This window comes from Impatiens glandulifera, chromosome 9 (assembly GCF_907164915.1).
Source record: "Impatiens glandulifera chromosome 9, dImpGla2.1, whole genome shotgun sequence".
NCBI lineage: Eukaryota > Viridiplantae > Streptophyta > Magnoliopsida > Ericales > Balsaminaceae > Impatiens > Impatiens glandulifera.
In genome coordinates, this window is record NC_061870.1 from 29,484,458 (window position 1) to 29,505,773 (window position 21,316).

General features: G+C 31.7%; 6 protein-coding genes across 6 annotated transcripts; 4 read left to right on the forward strand and 2 right to left on the reverse strand.

Moving 5' to 3' along the window:
- Positions 1-1,098: 1,098 nt before the first annotated feature.
- LOC124915261 lies at positions 1,099-2,836 on the reverse strand. The gene is made up of 4 exons (XM_047455946.1): positions 2,539-2,836; positions 1,964-2,044; positions 1,623-1,871; positions 1,099-1,557 (listed from the first exon to the last, which is right to left on the reverse strand). Exons 1-4 carry the CDS (start codon positions 2,720-2,722, stop codon positions 1,379-1,381), a joined length of 693 nt encoding a protein of 230 aa, XP_047311902.1. The 5' UTR covers positions 2,723-2,836; the 3' UTR covers positions 1,099-1,378.
- A 3,134-nt stretch (positions 2,837-5,970) lies between these two features.
- Positions 5,971-7,920, forward strand: LOC124914920 (ribulose-phosphate 3-epimerase, cytoplasmic isoform-like). Its single transcript, XM_047455553.1, has 8 exons — positions 5,971-6,290; positions 6,727-6,731; positions 6,836-6,898; positions 6,987-7,093; positions 7,157-7,254; positions 7,331-7,423; positions 7,491-7,532; positions 7,629-7,920. Exons 1-8 carry the CDS (start codon positions 6,177-6,179, stop codon positions 7,773-7,775), a joined length of 669 nt encoding a protein of 222 aa, XP_047311509.1. The 5' UTR covers positions 5,971-6,176; the 3' UTR covers positions 7,776-7,920.
- A 1,393-nt stretch (positions 7,921-9,313) lies between these two features.
- On the forward strand, positions 9,314-11,777 carry LOC124913683 (protein LYK2). The gene has a single exon (XM_047454096.1). The coding sequence runs from the start codon at positions 9,460-9,462 to the stop codon at positions 11,539-11,541; it is 2,082 nt and encodes a 693-aa protein (XP_047310052.1). The 5' UTR covers positions 9,314-9,459; the 3' UTR covers positions 11,542-11,777.
- A 1,508-nt stretch (positions 11,778-13,285) lies between these two features.
- LOC124915608 (putative calcium-binding protein CML19) lies at positions 13,286-13,966 on the reverse strand. The gene has a single exon (XM_047456365.1). It carries the CDS (start codon positions 13,848-13,850, stop codon positions 13,425-13,427), a length of 426 nt encoding a protein of 141 aa, XP_047312321.1. The 5' UTR covers positions 13,851-13,966; the 3' UTR covers positions 13,286-13,424.
- Positions 13,967-14,985: 1,019 nt separating this feature from the next.
- Positions 14,986-16,457, forward strand: LOC124915128 (probable adenylate kinase 7, mitochondrial). The gene is made up of 4 exons (XM_047455790.1): positions 14,986-15,378; positions 15,498-15,638; positions 15,724-15,927; positions 16,029-16,457. The coding sequence occupies exons 1-4, from the start codon at positions 15,031-15,033 to the stop codon at positions 16,191-16,193; spliced, it is 858 nt and encodes a 285-aa protein (XP_047311746.1). The 5' UTR covers positions 14,986-15,030; the 3' UTR covers positions 16,194-16,457.
- Positions 16,458-17,550: 1,093 nt separating this feature from the next.
- Positions 17,551-20,934, forward strand: LOC124914371 (COP9 signalosome complex subunit 3). Its single transcript, XM_047454907.1, has 11 exons — positions 17,551-17,786; positions 18,049-18,164; positions 18,242-18,488; positions 18,794-18,851; positions 18,947-19,036; positions 19,340-19,405; positions 19,505-19,594; positions 19,690-19,848; positions 19,937-20,058; positions 20,520-20,592; positions 20,675-20,934. Exons 1-11 carry the CDS (start codon positions 17,590-17,592, stop codon positions 20,741-20,743), a joined length of 1,287 nt encoding a protein of 428 aa, XP_047310863.1. The 5' UTR covers positions 17,551-17,589; the 3' UTR covers positions 20,744-20,934.
- The last annotated feature ends 382 nt before the right edge of the window (positions 20,935-21,316 follow it).

Sequence of the window (21,316 nt, forward strand, 5' to 3'; positions counted from 1 at the left end):
TCAAAGATCATTTTTAAGCTTTCATTTTTGGGCTTTTATTGGACTCAGGATTTTTGGTTATGAATGTTTGCTTGTTTTATCAATCCCTTTATAAGCTGATAATGGGTAAGTCCATGTGAAGATTTATTTATACTCCATTTTTTAATGTATCTTTTTATATTTGAACTATTTTGAGAACTTTAACATTTTTTTTATTAAATTAATAAACATATTTTTGACTCATATATGCCATAAGTATTTCAGTTTATATATACATTGGAATTGTATATATATGTAATAGAAAGAGGCAATAACACTTTGTACAGATTTCAAAAGAGACTTTTGGTAAACCCTTGTGATGCTTAGGTACTTTAAAACATAATAAACCTATTTTGACTCATGGGTTTTGACACTTAACAATTAACATGTATATCTATATAATGTTAATTAAATAATAATAATAATAATAGTAAGCTTTTTGAAAAGTGATCGGTAATTGCCCTAATAATTTATATCAGATCTCAAGGCACCCAAGAGATTATTTAACATCAAGTTGGACTCAACTTGCACTGTGAAAATATGTTCATAATTTATCTTATATGTGCTTATAACTAGGAATGCTTAAGTAATTAATATTTGTTTAAGTTTATAATTTTATTAATTAATTAACTAGAATAGATATTTTATAAGTTTAGGGTTTCATTGATATCTAATATTTCAGGGAACTGTATAAATTTATTACATATATAAAAGGATTGAATGCTCACACAAGTCATTCATATCAATTATTCTCTAAGCTTCCAGATCGATCAAATTATAAACTTTATATGGACCAGAAAAGTCTAAGTATTGATAAAGCAATAGTATTTTTAAATACTACCAAAATAACAAAATTCTATGTATATTTGAGAATGTGAGGAAATTATTGACACAATTTAATTTCTTGAAAATTTAATAAATTTTATCTTTTCTTACCCAAATTTGATTTTTCCCAAATTCTCTCTTATATATTTATAATTTATAAAGTTAAAAAAAATTTTGAACCACCAAATAAATTAGTTATATTAATATTTTTTCTTGAAATTAAAAAGCTACCAAAGAATGGCCAATTAGTGGATATACACAAAATGTTGCATTTTTGTTATTTTCACATTTTAAAAGTTTATAATAATAATAAAAATAAAATGAAGGATAATTAAACATATATGTACTCAGTTACTTCTTAGAAAGGAAACCGCAAAATATAATAAATATAATAGAGAAAAGTCTAGAAATATTTTGGTGCCACTTGTGTTCACTCCATTAGAGCATAGTTGGACCGGGTACGGGTACGGGTCGGATAAATTTTCAAGTTCCAACTAAAGTAAGGGTCTGTCTGTGTTTTAAGTGTTTGTGCATGTCAACCCATGGTGGCAATTGGGCTGGTCTTCTTTGCTCCTCCTCCCGGGCTGATTCTCGGGAAACAACATTGACCCGACTTGACCGGAATCCGCTTCTCCGGTCTGATCGGAGTCATCTTCCCACTGCTTAAAGGAGATGCCTTTACTGCCTGTGGAGTACCACCACCAACTGCATTCTCTGCATAAATGGAAAATGAATTGTAAAGAATTTGTAAAAGTTAAAAAAATTTATAAATTTCTCACCTTCATCTGTTTTAGTCTTTTGTAGTATATCATAGAGATCTTGATCACCTCCTATACTCTCTCTGAACAGTTCCAGAAGCATCTTCTTCTTCCTATCGGTTGGAGATGGAGATGGAGATGGCTTTGAAGATGAATCACTTGTCAATTTCATATTAAAAGGGGAAGATAATATATTAAGTCTTGGAGTTCCTGATCCTCCTTTGGAGAAGCTATGATGAACTGGAGTATTCCCTCTTGAAGGTGTAAAATCTACATCGATCAACAAGTGTTAGTAATATCAATAAACATTTGTTGGGTTCTTTATAAGGAACTAATTATATATATAAAAAAAAAGAACTTACCCCCTTTGACACTGAAGAAATCATCTTCACAGTCAGATTCTAACCATGGCTGTGATTCAAAGAAAACATCTTCTTTGCTACCTATATATATATATATTATAATACACACCAGAAACAAAACAACAATTTGAAACCCAGATTAATGCTAGTGTCTGATCATGATTCATGAGTAAGTTCAATCTTCAATTACCCACCCACCCACCAAACCAAATGAAGAACTATTTTCTATTCATAGTGTCAGACAAGTATAACAAATGAAGAAAAGACAGCAAATTGTGATGTCCATGACCAGACCAGACCATAAGGTTCATCTTCTACTTCTTCTTCTTGTGGGTTCCATTTTGGGTATATAAATTATACACAATTAAATAAACATATCATCATCTGTCATTTCCACTCTCAAACCCATATCTGTTTTGGCATATTGTTCGTGATTCTAATCAATGATCGATGTCTAATAATGGAGGTTAAACCAATAATACTCCTCAAGCTAAAATCAATCATAGAGAAGGAATGAATGAAGGAAGGATTCAAATCAAGAACAATTATATAATCTTCTTCTGCAGGGTACATACCTAAATCACGGAAAGCTGTGACGGATTGAGTCGGCGTCCATTGGGATTTGAAATCACGGCCGGAGATGGGACGATCAAGTATGATCGGAGATGGATTCACCAAATTGACATTTTTAGAACTTAATGACTGTTGAAGTTTATTGACCGACTTTGTCTCTTTTTCCACCGAAGCACAAACACCCATCTCTTGAAGAACTTTAACCTTATTATTGTTCTCACTTATATCACCATTGATGCTTCAATCTAAGCTTTTCTTCTTCCCTTCCAGAGAGAGAAAGATCAAAAACGCTTATGAAGAAGAAGAAAGAATAGGAATTTTGAAAGCGAACTTTCTTTGGCTAATAGTACTCTGTATGAAAATGAAAAGGGAAGTGGGTCACACGGATTTAACCCGGTGGTGGAAATTGAAAAAGTATTAATTTTATTTTAATAGAATGAAATCCATTATATATTATATTAATTACTTCTTCATTTATATAATTAATTAACTATCCAGGCAATTGATTTCGTGAACTGAAAAAGGTATTAAATTTTGTACAGATCATGTAAATTAATTGACTGAACCGTATAATATGTTAATTACAATAACAGTTTGTAAATTCATTTATTCAAATTATCCAATATATCCCATGGCCATGGAATTCTATTAATATCAATTGCCATATATTTTTCTACTTATTTGATAAATTTTAAAATTAATACAGCTTTCATTCAAATCCTTAGTTATTATGGTAACAAATTTGATAATATTAACACAATCTTCTTGCTGTATATTTATTTTAGATTGAAAATATTTTAGTCAAATAAAATAGTGGACCAATTTAAATAATCTTAGCTAGCTAGTTCCTTTATTTATTTATTTACTTTAAACTGGATTTTGGACTGAGTAATCTTATTAAATTATAGTTTATATTTTTTTATATCATTTAAATAGCTATCTTAAATAAATATAAAAAAAACATGGGTCATCAATAATTAACTATTAAAAATTTCTCAAATTAAAAAAAAAAGGTTCTAATTTAAAATTAGTTTGTGTTTTTAAAAATATAAATTTCATAGAATTGACAGGGACCAATCCAACCTAATATTTTGAAGTCTTCTCGGTATTGTATTATTGTATTGAAAACTATTTGTCAATTAATTAATTTTATTAATACCGAACAGCCAACCCACATATGACTTTATGATAATAAATAATAGTTAAAAAAAATGAAGTAATGGAATGTTATTGTTCATAGTTGGTTAGCTAATTAGTTATGATATATTAATTAATGTATGACAACCATTTATTTATTTATTTTTTATTAAAAATACCATCTATATATATATATATATGATATCACGTGGATATGACTTAAGATTAATAATATATATTATAAATATGACTAATAGAAATGAAATTTGACTTATCTTTTCCAAAATTAACCATATGGTGATGGCCGACAAGAGTATATATATACAAGATCATAATTAATTAAAATGTTATTAAATTGTGCATGATGCAAATTTGATTGTTAATGGGAAATTGAACTATTTGAGGTCAAATAATAATTATGGTATGGTCCCATTAATATCTTTCTAGCTTTATCATTCATGTGATTTTGATGAGAGTAGATACTTGGTGACAAAAAACAAAAAGCAGAATATTGATTAACTTTTTTCATAAATCTGTCCTCTTCTTTAATAAAATATTAATCGGAATATCACTAATTAAGTGAATTGAATTAAATATAGACAGGATCTAGCTCAATGTTATCTAGATTAATTTGGATTGTTATTCGGTAATATTTTCAAATGAAAAGTGTGTAACAAAAATATACAATAAGATGAAATCAAATATATATGTATTGAAAAAATATTGTTGGTTTGTTTATTAATTTAATTTAATTTTGTATGCATGCATAAAATATCTTAAATCATTGCTGAGAAAATGTAACGTCGGTTGTTGAGTGGCCGTCATATATTGGATTTTAGTGGTTGATGAGGCTGTTATTGGATCTTAGTTGATATTGATTAAGCTTCAGTTTTTTTATATTTATTTTGAGATATTTTTAATTGTTTTTCATCTAGTGGGTTTTCTTGTAAATTATTATAATTGATATTTTATTCATTTTATTGGGTTGGAGTTTCGTTTATTTAAATAATATTTAGTGTGTAATTATTTTGAGAAATGTATTTTTTGTGATTAAAATATTTAAAGATATTAATATATAATAATAATTTTTTATTTTTTAAATAAAAAATATTTTAATATTTGATAAATATTTTTTATTTTAATATAAACAATATATATATATATATATATATATATATATATATATATATATAATTCAGTTAAAAAAAAAAGTCAAACTGAACCAAATGAATTCTAAACTGAACATGTTTGATGTGTTTTTTTAGAATGTTTGATTTTTTAAATATCTATCCAATGTAAGACAATTATTTGAGCTTGTTTGATATTGGGTTATTTGTAATTTTTTATTGTTTTTTTTAATATTTTGAATGAAAAAATAAGTAAATTATTTAGGTTTTGAATATGTTAGAATTATTATAATATTATTTTATATTTAAATTTTAAATTATATAAAACCAAAATAGGAGTATTTTGATATTTTTTAAGATGATGAGTTAAATAATTGAAAAAAACAAGACATGATATAAGTGTATTTGATGAACAAAAAAAGAACTCTCTTTAAGATGATCAACAATCACTATCATGCATAAAAAAATAAACTCTAGAAGGTAATTTATCTCAATAATGTGAAAAAATGAAGTATAGATGTTTTCATAATCAAATTCACATCTAAAAAAAATCCAGCAAATAAATTCACATATATTTATTTGATAACTAACAATAGACTTTACTTAGTATGGAATAAGAATAGTTAATATAGATCATTTATTAATTATGTTTCTAGAAATAATAACCAAGCAATTTGTTTCAATATACACAATAATGGATATTTGTTTGTTTTTCTTATAAATTATAACATATATACAATAATACAATACCCAGTATTTTAGTGAGTAAAATTTCATGACCATAATACATGAATTTGAGTTTTTACACCTAAAATATATATATATATATATATATATATATATATATATATATATATATATATATATATATATATATATATATATATATATATATATATATATATATTCAATGCTCTAAAAAATTTCAAAGATCTATTTCATCTTAATTTATTTTTCATGTGGACTTAGTCCAAATGAAGAATAATTTATTACCTTTAAAAAAATATAAATATATTTTTTTTATTGACAGAATTTGACTATTTTATCACAATTTTTGTAATTCATTTTCTTTCACTTAAATAATATATAATTATGAAATAAATTTTGATTATTTAAAAAATATAAATATATAAAAGTATGGATCAGGATAAAAAAGAAAAAGGGAGAAATAAGGGAGAATTTGGGCCGAGAAATGAAGAAGAAGAGTAGGTGAGAATCGCTATTTGAATTCCTTTGCCGACGATTTTACGACGTCGTCTCAACTTCGTATCCACGAAGAAATCGGAAGCTTGTTTTTAGGTTTTTGTTGTTTAGGATCGATCGATCGATCAATTATCCGATTTCCAAACTCTACCCGCCGCCGCATCAGGAAAATCATGCCGGACGCCAAAATTGCGCCGTCGATGCTTTCCTCAGACTTCGCTAATTTGGCCTCCGAGGCTCAACGCATGATCCAATACGGCGCCGATTGGCTCCACATGGACATCATGGTAACCATACATACCCCTCATTTCTAATTCTATTTTCTATGACCTAGAAGACGACCTTAGATTGTTTGTCCTTTCAATATCACAGCTAGTATGTTGTCAGTGAACGCATCAATGATTATATTTTGTGTAACCTAAGACTATCTCATGTTTTGGATGATCCAACTTTCAAGAAAGTGTTTGTCTTTTTGATTATCTTCTGAAGTGATCCGGTTAGCCCTAAATCAGGTCATTACATTGAACTGATGATCCGATTATAATGACTAATTAAGTCCAAGATACATGTTTAGGATGTGGGTCTTATCAATGTATTGTGTTATAATTAACCCCTTTCCTCTTCTTGTTTAGGCTAATCTATTGGTTTCAGATTTCCAAATTGAACTTTTATAGAACGCCAGTGGATAACTAATCTCATGAATGACTTATTTTTAACATGCAGGACGGGTAAATTGGACATGCCATTATGTCTTTTCACGGGTCTAAAGGTTAACTATGAACTGAATAGAATGATTGATTTGATTCTTTGTTCCTTCTGTTTCATTCTTCAGGCACTTTGTCCCCAACCTCACCATTGGAGCTCCTGTTATCCAGAGTCTTAGAAAGCATACAAAGTAACTAACTACTGTTCTTTCCACCGAAAATTAAGATAATCATTATGGGATTTGGGGCATATCATTAAATGTTTTTCTTAATTCCCAGGGCATATTTAGATTGTCACCTTATGGTGACAAATCCCCTTGACTATGTAGAGCCATTAGGGAAAGCTGGTGCTTCAGGTTTTACATTTCACGTGGAGGTGTCAAAAGGTTTGCCAAAATACTTAGGTTTTTTATTTAGTATGGAAGTTGTTGAAATGGTACGTTTTACAGATAACTGGCCAGAGCTTGTGAAGAATATAAAGTCTCAAGGTATGAAACCTGGTGTGGCACTAAAGCCTGGAACTCCTGTTGAAGAAGTATATCCACTGGTAATATAACAACCTTTTTTCAATTAATGTTGATGAGATATTGAGATGTTTATATGAAGTAATGAGGATTCAACAGCTTGATGGTGAGAATCCTGTGGAGATGGTTCTTGTAATGACGGTTGAACCTGGATTCGGCGGGCAGAAGTTCATGATGGAAACTATGGATAAGGTAAACGGTTATTGGTGATATGAATGGAACTGATATTTTAGTAACGAACTAATACGAGTTAGTACAGGTGAGTACACTGAGGAAGAAGTATCCATCTCTCGATATAGAGGTTAGCATCTTTAGTTACTAAGATCTAGGTATCCTTTGCAGTTAATATTTGAAATATTTTGGTTGATAATACGAATCTTTCTTCCCTGTTTTGCAGGTGGATGGAGGATTAGGACCTTCAACCATTGGTGCGGCAGCTTCAGCCGGAGCTAACTGTATCGTAGCTGGAAGCTCGGTGTTCGGAGCTGATGAGCCTGACCAAGTTATATCTCTTTTGAGAAAGCACGTTCAGGAAGCCCAGTGAACTGAAACAATCAAATTATGTATGGTATTTTACTTTTCAATTTTGTGCTTTTTGAGTGTCAGTTGAAATAAGCATGAATCATGATCATCATTTGTGAAAGGATTATTTAAATGATTCAGTTTTTTATTTTTGTCTATTTATTGGATGGGATATAATTATTGTATGTATATATGTATGGCATACTGAACTGAAGCAGTAGTAGAAAAGGCACGTGATAGCACGTGCAGATGACCACGTGACCTCGGCCGTCGTACTCCGGTGCTTGGGGGGCACTGGCCAGTTTTCAATAAATAAATAAACATTAAAAAGTTAAATTACAGAGAGCAAAAAAGGTACCCTTTAAAAAAAAGACAGACATTATTACATTTAATTGTATTTCCTGAGCTTCAATTTTAGTAGATTTCAAGGGGTACCCTTTAAAAAAAGAATATAATTTTCGATATCTTGTATTAATGGAATATAATTAAGACCCTTTTTCTTTGGGAGGGGCAGTGACCCTATATGTTCAGTGTATGTGTCCTAGAGAATGGGATCAAGACGAATTAATGAAAGCCATTATAATAATAATTGTTAATGGCAATTCCAAAACACTTGGTATTGTTCTTTGTTAATACATACAGAACAGAAGACTCCACCAACAACCAAATTATGTTTTGGACTTGGTGGGATTTCATTGCAAAGTCCATATTTCGATGATGATTTTTTTGATCACTCACTTCAAATATCTGTACCATTAACCTTTTTAAATTCTAGAAAATTAGTATTGAAATGATTTCCGGTTTGTGGGTTTAAATTATTATTAAGGATAAAAAATACCTAAAACCATACTTGTGTTTATTTCATTTCCGAAGTGATTAGCGCTAACATGATAGTATGAAGCGACAGTTTTAAGTCAAAAGTGATTAAAAAGACCAAAACCTCAGTCAATGTCACGCTACCCTGTCATCAGAAATTTGAGCGGAGATAAACACATGTATTTAATTTTTTTGTTATTTCTTAAATCCGAAGATTCTAAAACAAAATGTCTTTATCATCTTTATCTCTATTATTATTTTAGGATAAAAGCATATTTCAAAATTAGAAGGTGTAAGTAGACTAGGATGGTGAATGGAAATCAAGCTAGGCCGGCCTTTTCATGCCTATGCTTTATCATGCATGCAAGTCTCATCAAATTCATTTTCCTTCTTTCTCATTATTATCTCTTCCTCAAATCATATTTATTTATTCAATTATTTCATCTAACATTTCATTTTAGTTGTAGATATTTTGATAGTGGTGGTGGTGTGGCGCTTATAAGTTATTAATAATACTTGTTATCACGAGATATATATAATATATAAAAAAAAACATTTAAAAGTTTCATGCAATTCAAGTGATTTATTTAATATAGATAAGTTGATCAGTCAATCAGTCATTCGATGCATGAATCAATTTGTGTGAATTTGTTTTAGGGTTAATCCAGCTCCACTAGTTAACTAGTTTAATAAACATTTTTATAAATAAAATCTCTTGGATTCTGAATCATGATCAATATCGTCATCATCATCATTTTCCCTATTTCTTCTTCAACCCACTTATCATCATCATCATCATAATCAAACTCTCTTCATATATACTAATACCCACCACCAGCTTCCTCCTCCAAACACTGTTCTTGATCATCATCATCATCATCATCAACATCATGATCATCATCATCGCTAATAAGCTAATTCATCTTCAACCCTTTATCATTTTACTCTTCATCATCAACCTACATTCAATCGATTCTGTAACCGCACACAAATCCCATAAACACAACACAAATTTACCTTGCCAAGACTCCACCTTTCCATCTCCTTTAGGCTACCGTTGCAATGCCAATCTCGACCATGCCCAATGCTCCACTTTTGCCCTGCTTCGCGCCAATTCCTACTTCCCATCTCTATCCAAACTCGCCGCTTCTTTCGGAATCGATCGTTTCTCTCTTCAACAAGCAAACGGATTCTCTCCAAACACAGACTTTCTCCCATTGGGGCACCCACTTCTCATTCCAATCAATTGTTTCTGTAATAATAAGGATTCTCTCTATGATGCTTATTTGAATAAGCTGGCGGCTAAAGGTGATTCCTTTTACAGTATCTATAATTCTCTTCAGGGTTTAACCACTTGTAATGCGATTAAAGATAAGAACCCTAATGTAATTGATGTCAAAGAGAAACAACAGCTCTTGATTCCACTCAGATGCGCCTGTCCTTCTTCTTCTTTTTATAATGTAAGCAGCAGTCTTTTGCTAACTTACTCTGTTAACGATGGTGACACTGTTTCCAAATTGGCTTCTCAGTTTAATGTTACTAAAGAGTCTATCCTTTCTGCAAATCTCAATTCATTCTCATCGGAATTATCAAACCCGGATAACGTTTTACCGGTTTTCCGTACCCTGCTCATCCCTTTAACCCAGAAACCGGATGTTGATTCATTGCCCTACAATCCTCTACAAACTCCAAAGAAGAAGAAGAAGAAACGGAAAATGTTTGGAATGTACATTGGCCTGATTGTAAGTGTATTGGCGGCTGGGATAGCGATTGCGGTCGTTTTTAGGGCGATTAAGCGGAAAAGGAAGATTGATCATCGGCCGCGGAGTTCAAACAAGATGACTGATGTTGAGGTTCAACAGTTGAGTCTCAGTATAAGGACCACTGTCAGCGATAAGAAGATCTCGTTCGATCTGAGATCGCAAGATACAATCGACGGTCATATAATCGACGCTGCTAACCCACATAAGTCTTCGATACTGGAAATCTACACCGGAGAGGAAATCAAGAAGGCGACTGATGAATTCGATTCGTCTAATCTAATTGAAGGGTCGGTTTACCAGGGACGGCTCAATGGGAAAAACGTAGCTATAAAAAAGACTAATCCTGAAACAATCTCGAAAATTGATTTTGGGTTTTTCCAGGATTCGACCCATCACCATCCCAACATAATCAGATTGATTGGAACTGGAACGGGTAATTCAACAGCAGCAGATGGATCCGATTCGTTTCTCGTGTTTGAATACGCGGAGAACGGATCTCTGAAAGATTGGCTTCATGGAGGATTGGCAATGAAGAGTCAATTCATCGCTTCCTGTTATTGCTTTCTAAACTGGAATCAACGGCTAAAGATTTGCCTAGACGTAGCGATTGCATTACAGTACATGCACAAAATCAAGAACCCTAGCTATATCCACAGAAACATCAAGAGCAGAAACATATTCCTAGACGATGAATTCAACGCTAAGGTGGGTAATTTCGCAATGGGGAAATGTATTGAAGATGAAATACACTCTTGTTTAAACAGAGCATACTTAGCGCCTGAATACCTAAAACAGAGAATAGTGTCACCGAGCATGGACATATTCGCGTACGGCGTTGTTTTAATGGAGATTCTGTCCGGTCGACCTCCGGTAACAAAATGTGAGGAGAAAGGGGAGGTGGGTTCGAGGATGTCGGAGAAAATAAAGGTTTTTTTGAAAAGGGAGAACGCGGTGGAGTTGTTGAAGGATTGGATGGATAATGCGTTAGGAGATGAGTATTCGATTGAGGCGGCCGTGGCGGTTGTGAATCTGGCGGTGGCCTGCGTTGAAGAAGAGGCTAGGGCGAGACCTAGTGCCGGGGAGATTGTGGAGAAGTTGTCGAGATTGGCCGGAGTGGCGGCGGGTTCGCCGGAGGGTGAGTCTGCTACGTGTGAGAGTTCTTCTAAACCTCTTGTGAAGGCGGCGGTGACGACAAAGAAGGCAAGTTAAAAAATTAATTCAGAATTTGCGTTATTATTAATATTATTATTATAATTATATGTAATTTTTAATTTACAAAAGCTAAGCTAGCATACTACCTACCTACCTAGTAGGTTAGTTATATCTGTTAGGCTTTAGTGTTTGTTTTAAGAATTAGAAAGTGGAGGAATTATGAAGTTTCTAGAAGGTCAATTGTTTGTTTTTTCAAAACCCACGTTTCTTAAATCATAATCTCTTCACTTGGTCCTTTCTTTCATCTGTTGAAAACCCTAAAACCAAACTTTTCTTATTTATCCGTGTTTTGACCATATTTGTTTTTATGTTGATTGATGAAATTTTTTATTGCTAACTAAGTAACACCAAGCTTGATGAATGATTTGGAAAGGCAAAACCCAATCGGGATGTTATATGCAAGATGAAGAAACTTATAATAATCAAGATTTTTTGATGTCTCTTATTATGATATATAAGATGGGATTTAAAAATAAATTTATGCAAACTTAGTCTTAATCTTGGAGTTGACCAAGTTCTAAACATTTAGGTTGTTTTTATAATTGAAAAAACATCAAGACTTTTCCATGATGAAAAGTTCTTTGAAACTTCTTCAAATTAGTAAATTAATATAATCTAGTTGTGAAATATGAGAAAATTAAGCCCACAACAAACTTTGCAATAAGTTCAATAGCAACTATTTTATCATGGCTAATAGAAATTGTTTGTGGGAACAATCTTAAAAGTCAATTATATAAGGAATTTTATTTGAGGGAAATTGAAATAATTGAGGAAAATACAATATAACTTCAAATTTATTTGAAGATAGGTCTGGCAATAGGATCAAGGGGGACAAATATAGGACTTATTATTATCTTCCAGTTATATTTTGATAATTTATTATTATTTAATTCGATTTTTCCATATGTTTATATTATAATTTAAAATGAAAAAAAATTATAATAAAATTATATTTTTATATAGCATAATACATTTCAAAACAATTATATAAATCTAAAACTCTTCAAATTTAATAGATAAATAAAGATTATACTTGGAGTGAACAACCACGGATCAAATCGAAAAAAATAAGTCATAACGAATCAATTAAAAAATTATAAAGCTAAAAGTTGAAAATCAACCCACATTAACTTGTTTTTTCTTTTTCTTTTTCGAATTGTAAAATATATAATATAAATAAGATAAGTTAAAAATGTGTTTTTTATATTTTAAATTACAATTTTTTGTGAATCTACTATTGGGATCCAACCATAGTTGTAATCCTTAAATTGAATAAAATAAGTTTAAAGAAATCAAGAATTTTGGAAGTAAAAAGTTGTAGTTTAGATTGAATCAAAATATTACTTTTACATTTTTTTTAAGGATCAAACATGTATCATTGGGAGACTATGAGAAGAATTCTTCTTACTATTTTAGTTAATATTTTGTTTCATTCATGTTATTTTTTTTATTTTTTTTTATAAAGAGTGATAGGGGATGAAATTTGAGGGAGAAAATGGGGAGGGAATGATGTGTATTACATTTCTGGTTGGAAAAATGTTAAAAGATGAAGAAAGAAGATAGATAAATTTGGTTATTTTTTTGGCTAATCAAATTGTCCATGTCATTTCCTCTCTCAAATTCTCTCTCCCAATCATTTCTTTTTTTTTTATTATATATATATATATATATTATTTTTTTCATATTTACATTAGGTGGAAACAGTTTTCAGGAATTAAAGTAAATAAAACATTTGTTTAAAAAAAAATAAAAAAAATCTTTATTAAGTGAAGAAACAGAACAATTGGTTAAATGAATGATATCATCATTTACATAAACAAACAAATAGAATCAGTGTCATTGTAAAAAATGAAATAATTTGAATTGGTTCTTAATTAATCTCAGGCCATCATGAGTTTGAATTCCTCAAAACTAAGAACGCCATCGCCGTTTATATCATAAGTCGCGATCATCATCTTACACTCATCAGTACTCATCGATTCACCAAGCTTCTTCAGCATTCGTTTCAAACTCTTGGGCGTAATATTACCCGACCCATCCATTTCATACATCCTGAACGCCTCTCTAAGTTCCTTAGCCTTCTCTTCATTACCCGCCCCATCCATTAACCTAACAAAATCATCAATCTCCAATAACCCATCTCCATCCGAATCCATAGATTCCACCGCCGATTCCGCTTCCTCCTCCGATAACTCGCCGCCCATCAACGCCAAACATTGCCGGAGCTCCGGTGGAGATATCTTCCCATCTCCGTTTTCATCAAAGTGGGAGAACACCTTCTTGTATTGCTCAATTTTATGCATCATTATTTATTATATATCAATGTAGATTTGATCTAATTAAATTGTGAATGTGCAGTTGGAATCATTCTGATTATTAGGGTTAGAGATATATAGGGAGATAATTCCGCGTTTGGCTGAGCAAATCAACCGACTTATCTCTACCCAGAAAGAAGAAGAAAGGAAGACGAAGGTGCTGCTGCCGCCATCGCGCGTCGGAGATAGATGATGCCTTAACAACAAATAAACGCGGATTGAATAATTAATTAATGGAATAAAAGAAAAAGGAAAAATTAATAATAATTAATTTAACAAGTGGTAACATCTGCGACGTTGATATATGTCTTGGTCATAAATGTGACGTGTATCTCAACCGTCAAAATACACGGGATATACATGTTATTATAAATTATTTATTTATAATAGAATACAACCAACGAGAAGTCTGTTGTTGGTTATTTCATTAATATTTAATTACACGGAATATACATTTTATTTCATTAATTAAATTAATTATTTAATCAATTAAAATAATATTTTATTTATTTATTTATATTAAATATTATTATCATTTCCACCTGATATAAATTTATTTAAATAAATTAATTCCGTACAAACTACATTTTGAACTAATTTGATGTATTTTTTTAATTTTTTTATAAATTATATTTTTATTACATTACTATCATTATAACTATTATATTAGATTACTTGTATTATAATAATTTAACAAATACAAAATTCAAATAATTTATTTTTTTATCAAATAAGTTATTTTTGGATAAAATCTAAAAAAATAATATACAACAAGCTCTTGAGTTTGCTTTTATCTTAAGTAATTTAAATTTATAAATTTTAAAAAATCGGATTTTTATTATCTTAACCATCAAGTTAATCAAAATATATTGACTTTACCTTTATTAAATTTAATTTTTATATAAAAAATATTTTGATAATTAAAAAAAAAAAAAAACAATTGACTTACTCAAGTCAAGTTCAACTGTTAAATTATGTAAATGACGACGTCACGATTTCACAACTACCGTGCACGTGTGAACTAGCGCGTGTGTGCCGCAATTTCATTAGCCTCCATTCTCGAATCTCTAATGGCATCACTGTAATTACTACATCTTTCTTGTGTCTTCCCGTCTCTGTCTTTTAGGGTTCGTCTCACTGAAATCTTGCTGCTCTCTCGACGCCGCCTTTAATGGCCGGGCTCTCCCGCTTTATGAAAGTGGCGACAGCCTCCGCCTCAGTTGAGATTACGCGATTCTTAGGCCTTATTCGTCCTCGATCCTATGGATCAGCGGCCGCAGTTCAGCTTCACGACGACTACGATTACGACGATCGCCACAATGAATTCAATCTCCCCACGGAGGAGGATTCTCAAGGTTCTGTGCCGAGGAGGGGAATTCAGTGGGTGATCATGGGAAATCCACTCGCTAAGAAACATGTATATGTTGAGAGACTCTCTAAGCTTCTACATGTCCCTCACATTTCAATGGGAACCCTAGTTCGTCAGGAACTCCATCCCAGCTCCTCTATCTACAAGCAGGTTCAACTCTTTCAGCACATGTTCTGTTTCTGTTAACCAGGATAAAGTTGATTTCTTGATCAATTACATGCCTATGTAACTTAAACCTGTTTGTTTGTTTTCATTCAATCAAAACATAGATTGCAAATGCTGTGAACCAAGGAAAGCTTGTCCCAGAAGATATAATATTTGGTTTGCTCTCCAAGAGGTTACAGGAAGGTCACTATAGGGGTGAAAATGGCTTTATTTTGGATGGAATTCCAAGAAATAGAGTTCAAGCTGTAACTATATTTTCTCCTCTAGTTAGTTTCTTGAGACTCATAGGGTCTGAAAGAATTTGTTATTGGTGGTTCTTCCTCTACGCAGGAGATTCTTGACGAGATTGTAGATATTGATCTGGTAGTGAATTTCAAATGCAGAGAGGAGTTTTTGAATCTTGGGACAAGTGGAATATACACTCCAAGTCAAGATTTTATGTACCCAGGTAAGTTTAATCTAAATATGGGTTTGAAAGAAAGTTCAAGTTGTGATGACACAAGGAAGGAGAAGTTCCGTGCTTATGCAGAGCAGGTAAAAGTTCTATTTCATGTCTGAATGTTAAGAACTTGTACCATACTTTGGTGATTTTGTGATGATTAACAATTAACAAGCCTACATATGGGCTATGGCAGAGCAAGCCTTTAGAAGATTACTACAGGCAACAGAAGAAGCTTCTTGACTTTCAAGTGAATGGTGGACATGGAGAAACATGGCAAGGGCTCTTGGCTGCATTACAACTTCAGCATGTGATGACAGCCGCCGCCGCCACGACGTCTTCTCCAAAGCTGAGTGTATGAACCAGCACAAGCTGCTCTGCCGATTTGACTTCAAATCTGCTTCAATATTATCAACACTATAGTAATATATAGTAGTAGTAAATACAAAAGAAATATAGGGAATATTGTAGCCTAGATAGCTGGACTCTTAGATCACTTGTTTTCCAGCTTTGAGTTTTGATTCAACATTCTAATTTTCTTTGTACTGTTTGCCAAGTGTAATTCACTTTGGTGCTGCCTCGTTATAATGTAGTAGTAAAAGAGGCCAAAACAACTTGTAGAAGTCTGTCACTAAGGTAGATTTAGTGACAAAGTCGGTGTCTTATAGGGTTAATTGGAACGTACCTATACAGGTCATTAGTTCGAATCTTTAGAAATTTCTAAGTTGACATTGAGGTCATAAAAGTCGGTATCTTAGATTTAGTGACAAAGTCGGTATCTTAGAGGTTTAATTGGAACTTACCTATACATGTGTTTAAGTTGAAGTGAAGGTTATAAATTTTGTTTTTTTATATTTATATATATTTATATTTTAAACAAAAAATTTAGATTTAGGTTAAGTTTTGACCTGGATTTTTCTTCTAAAATTTAATGATTTTAAATGGGATTAAAGATTTTGGTTTAGGAAAACTCTTGAACTAGTTTATAAATTATTTGGATTTTATAATTTTATAAAATAAATGAATTAATATTTACAAATTAAAAAAATATTACTTTATTAAATAATTGAACTTACTTAATTATTTTTATAAATATAAATTTTTTAGTATTATTTATTATTATTAATTTAATTAATTTTATACTTAATTATATATATAAATATAATTAATATTTTTTAATTTTACTTTTATGATTTCAAAGAATAATTATGGTATGTAAACTTTGGATTTTGAATTATGATTCTAAAATATGACCAAAATACAAAATATATGGGATAGAAGAATAATGAAAAAAAAATATTAGACATTAATTAATACAAATTTAAACACGTGCAAGCATTTTTTTTTCTACGAATCCGACGTGGCCTGTCAGTGTTCCTACGTCCCAAAAATGCTCATTTCGGGTCTTAAAACTACTCATTTCGGGTCTCGAAACCATTTATTTTGGTTTTTTTTCTTCCTGAAATGGCCGTTTAGGGACCCAAAATTACCGTTTCGGGACACGTGTTATGTCACATTAATTCGTGGACTTATTTTCATTTAATATTTAGTTGAGTTTATTATTTTTAATTATTGTTTAGATTTAAGAAATAAAATAAGAAAAAGAAACGAAAATATATTAAGTTTTATTAAAGATTTGTTTAGGTAATCATTTAAAAAAAATGTTTAGACAATAAATATATTTGTACCTAAATAAAATAATAACCAAATTAAGGTGATTCAATATAACTGAAGCAGCAGCGGAAGAGAGAAGAGAGATGAATGTTAACATGAACTCCGTGGAAGCTTTGCTGGCTCAAATCCAGGGTTTATCAAGCACTCCTGAAGATGTCAATCATCTGCACGACGCTCTCAAACATTCCGAAGATCTTCTCCGTTCTGAAGCACCTCGCTTTGCAGCCCATCTTCCCGAACTTGATCCCTCCAATCATTCTCTCGGTTACCTTTACATACTGTATATGCCTTTCTTTCTCTTTATTCATATTCCTACGCGTTTTCTACTATTTATCGATGCATTATTTGGAATTAGAAGCCGATGCGGCGTCTTAGGGTTCAGTTTTATCGTTTCTAGGGATAAATCGGTCTTTGAATTACGGATTAGGTGCCCTATTTATCCATTGTTTTCTATTTCATGACTATTGAGAAAGATCCATTTGAACTGCTATCTTTATTTATATTTGTGTTCTATTCTGAATGTTCCATTTGAACTTTTGCAGAGAGACATGCACTTTTGCACCTTTTGCAAGAGAAAGAGCTAATGACTTGGTTGTTCTGATTGCGTTATTTATCCATTCTTGTGCTGTACAACAGATCCGATTGGCACCAGAAAAATGTGTGCCTTCTTTACTTATATCATATATTTGATGCATGCAGAAAATGGGCGCTTAACTTTTTATTTCATTTTTGCAGTCATTTCTGTTTGTAAAACTTTGAAGGACTATGTTGTTATGCTTGAAGCTCCTATTCGTGGAATTGCGCCACTGCTTACAGCTATTAGAAAACTCCAATCTTCATCTGAACATTTGACTACATTACATCCAGATTTTCTACAGCTTTGTTTGTTGGCTAAACGCTATAAAACTGGTTTTTCTATTTTGGGGGATGATATATTTGAAGTTGATCAACCTAGGGATCTCTTTCTTTATTGTTACTACGGGTGAGTTACAATTCTTCCTATTTCTCATGAAGTACGATATGCTTAACCATACATCATTTATGTATGCGTGGTGGAAATCTATCTTTTGTTTGTCTTAATGATTTACCAACTAAGAAATGGCTGGTTCCTGTCTTTGCAATAGCACTGATGGTTAGAAAGGATTGCCAGTACAGTTACTGGATTACCAAATATGCTTATTCTGATTTCTCATTATTGAGCTGGTCTGAATTATTTTGTTGGATTATAATTGCTGGTCTATGAAGAATATAAGCTGACTATTTTTTTTTTGTTTGGTATTCTTTTAGAGGAATGATATGCATTGGACAAAAGAATTTCCCTAAAGCATTGGAGCTGCTACACAATGTATACATCTTATTTTTATTTTGATTGGCAATGTTTATTGATTGACAAAAGCATTTCCCTAATGAATTTATGCTTGCTATCTCTGTTGGTGTCAGGTTGTTACTGCTCCGATGTCTTCAATAAATGCTATAGCTGTTGAGGCCTACAAAAAATACATTCTTGTTTCCCTTATTCACCTTGGGCAGGTTTGTTTAACTTATAGTGAGATTGCAGAATCGAGACTTAGCAACTTCATGGCTTATCATTATTATGATCTGCATTGACTCTTGTATAATTGTCCTTTTTATATTGCTTCTATTAGACAAGATATCAAGGTCGTTTGTTTATTAAATCAAAATTAAAACATCTCTCCATGTCATTAATGCTAGTAACCCAATGACTACGGATGTGCCTTTGACAATGTTTTTTCTGATTATCTAGTATTTACATCGATAAGGAATTTCTTCAGAATACTTCTTAGAATTTGTATTTTGATTGTCATGTCCCAGTTTTCAACCAATTTCCCCAAGTACACTTCTTCTGTGGCCCAAAGGAGTCTAAAGAACTTCTCACAGGTAATGACCACCAAATTATTACACCTTGCAAAGTTTTACTGATTTTAATTATTTGGGAATGATTTTTATTTCATCGCATATTTTTTGTCTCATGAACAGCCATACATTGACCTGGCAAACTGTTACAACAGTGAAAAGGTTTCAGAACTCGAGACATTTGTCCTTGCCAACATGGAGAAGTATGAGATTGTGAGTTATTTTATTTATCATAAGCCATTTCAGTTGGTATATTCATCCAATACATTATAATTCAATCACCTGACTAAGTTCTTCTCCCAAAATAGGACCACAATCATGGTTTAGTGAAGCAGGTTGTTTCATCCATGTACAAGCGAAACATCCAAAGATTGACTCAAACATACTTGACACTATCCCTACAAGACATTGCCAACACAGTGCAGCTAGAAAGTCCGAAGGAGGCTGAAATGCATGTGCTCAAAATGGTAACCCTACCCTCTTTTTTTCAGCATTAATTGTTGCAGCTACCGCGTGCTTGATAATTCATGGAATGGGTCTATTGAATAATGTCAGATTCAAGACGGAGAGATATATGCGTCAATAAACCAGAAGGATGGAATGGTCAGATTTTTGGAGGATCCTGAACAATACAAGACCTGTGGGATGATTGAGCATATAGATTCCTCAATCCAAAGGTATTCAAATTTGTTAGTAGTTATAAAGATTTTGAAGAACTGTTATTCCTAACATGTGCTTAGCTTGAAAAGATGAAGAAGAGTTAACTTAGGAAGTTTATTGATATTTTGCCACAATCATGATTCTTTCATTGTAAAATCACCAAAAGTTAAAAATGAAAGCTATATATATATTTATCATGATGCAAACTATTTTCTGGATCATGACCTAGATTATAGTGTAATTTTGTTACTTTATTAGGCATGCAAATTATTATAGAGAACTTGATCCAAATTATTTTATTTTTTGTTCCATTTAGTATATTTGATTTTTCCACCCATTTTTTTTTTCTCAGATCACTTATCGAGTTTATTTTCTAGATTGTTACGAATTATAACAAACAACCCAGTATGCTAGAAAATCAAATATGATTAAGTTTGGGAATTAATGGATGATGTATTTGTTTTTCTTGACTTACCAGGATAATGACATTGTCAAATAAACTGACGACCATGGATGAGCTCATCTCATGCGATCCTCAATATTTGGCAAAGGTGATGATACTATTTACCTTGGTCTATATTTCCATAGAAGATGCATACTATTATTAATTTGGGAATATTTTTCCTTTTACAGGCTGGAAGAGAGCGTCAAAGATTTGATTTCGACGACTTCGATACTGTACCACAAAAGTTCAACATATGAACCAACAACACCGCCATCCCCTGCATTGCCAATGTCTGAATTTTGCATCTTTCGAAAGTGTTGTTGTCATAACTCTCTCGTTATTAGTAACTTTCTGTGTGTTATGAGACATTTTGACTTGTTGGTTTTGATTTTTGGATATCATATAACATCGCTGGCCAAGATATATACCAAAAATATCATTAGCTTCACATCTTGTTATCGAGCATAAATGTGCCCCATTCTTGGCGGTTACATTGGGGAATTCAAGGTGGTTGCGTAAAAATAACCGTATTTCAGAGAATGAAACATAAAAGAAAATGAACTTTATTTTAAAAAGAGAAAAGGAAAATTGATGAAATGACCTTAATAATGGCCTTAATTTGGGAAATAATTTGAACCTTATAAAAATTTTTAGACGAAAATATTCTCGTTACGTGATGCGACAGAATTCTAATTCGTCGAGTGTGCTGTCACGACGAAATCAAAATATTCGTCGAGAATTAGGGTCTAATTCGTCGAATATGGCGTCACGAAGAAATCAAAATATTCGTTGAGAATTAGGGTCGCCTTACGTTCATAATATATGCCATT